Here is a 553-nt window from a genome sequence, read left to right as displayed (position 1 = left end):
AGCTGCTGGTGATGCTGGTGCTGGTGATGCTGCTGGTGATGCCGGTGCTGGTGATGCTGGTGGTGGTGGTGGTGCTGCTGCTGCTGGTGATGCTGCTGCTGTAGCTTCTGCTGCTGCTGCTGCTGCTGCAGTGCTGCTGCTGCTGCTGCTGCTGTGTGGCTGCATGCAGACGTTCAGCTGCAGGCGATTCTCAGCGCGGGAGATATCGACGGGGACGGCAGAGTCACCTTTCAGGTGGGTGGGGTTGTTGTTATTCTTCTTTTCTCTATCTTTGTTTTTTTTTTATATTTGTATTTATTTTGTTTTTATCGTTGTTGTTTTTGTTTTTATTTATATTTATTTTGTTTTGTTTATCTTTGTTGTTTTTGTTTATATTTGTATTTATTTTGTTTCTATTTATATGTATTTTTTTGTTTATATTTGTATTTTTGTTTTTGTACATATATTTATAGTTGCTTTTATTTATTCTGTTTATTATTTTGTTATATATATATATATATATATATATATATATATATATATATTTATATATATATATATATATATATATATA

General features: G+C 34.0%; 1 protein-coding gene across 1 annotated transcript in view; it reads left to right on the top strand.

The window, feature by feature from the left end:
• EMH_0080000 (uncharacterized protein) overlaps positions 1-104 on the top strand; it is a gene marked incomplete at both ends in the record, with an annotated part of 2,301 nt that extends 2,197 nt beyond the window's left edge. Inside the window, 1 exon segment of the mRNA XM_013500203.1 lies at positions 3-104. Within this exon segment, the coding sequence (XP_013355657.1) occupies positions 3-104 (102 nt within the window).
• Between the last annotated feature and the right edge of the window lie 449 nt (positions 105-553).

The sequence above is a fragment of the Eimeria mitis genome, genomic scaffold (genome assembly GCF_000499745.2).
Source record: "Eimeria mitis Houghton genomic scaffold, Emh_scaff5123, whole genome shotgun sequence".
Taxonomy (NCBI): domain Eukaryota; phylum Apicomplexa; class Conoidasida; order Eucoccidiorida; family Eimeriidae; genus Eimeria; species Eimeria mitis.
Note: the sequence above shows the minus strand (reverse complement) of the source record. Positions and strands in the feature narration are given on the sequence as shown.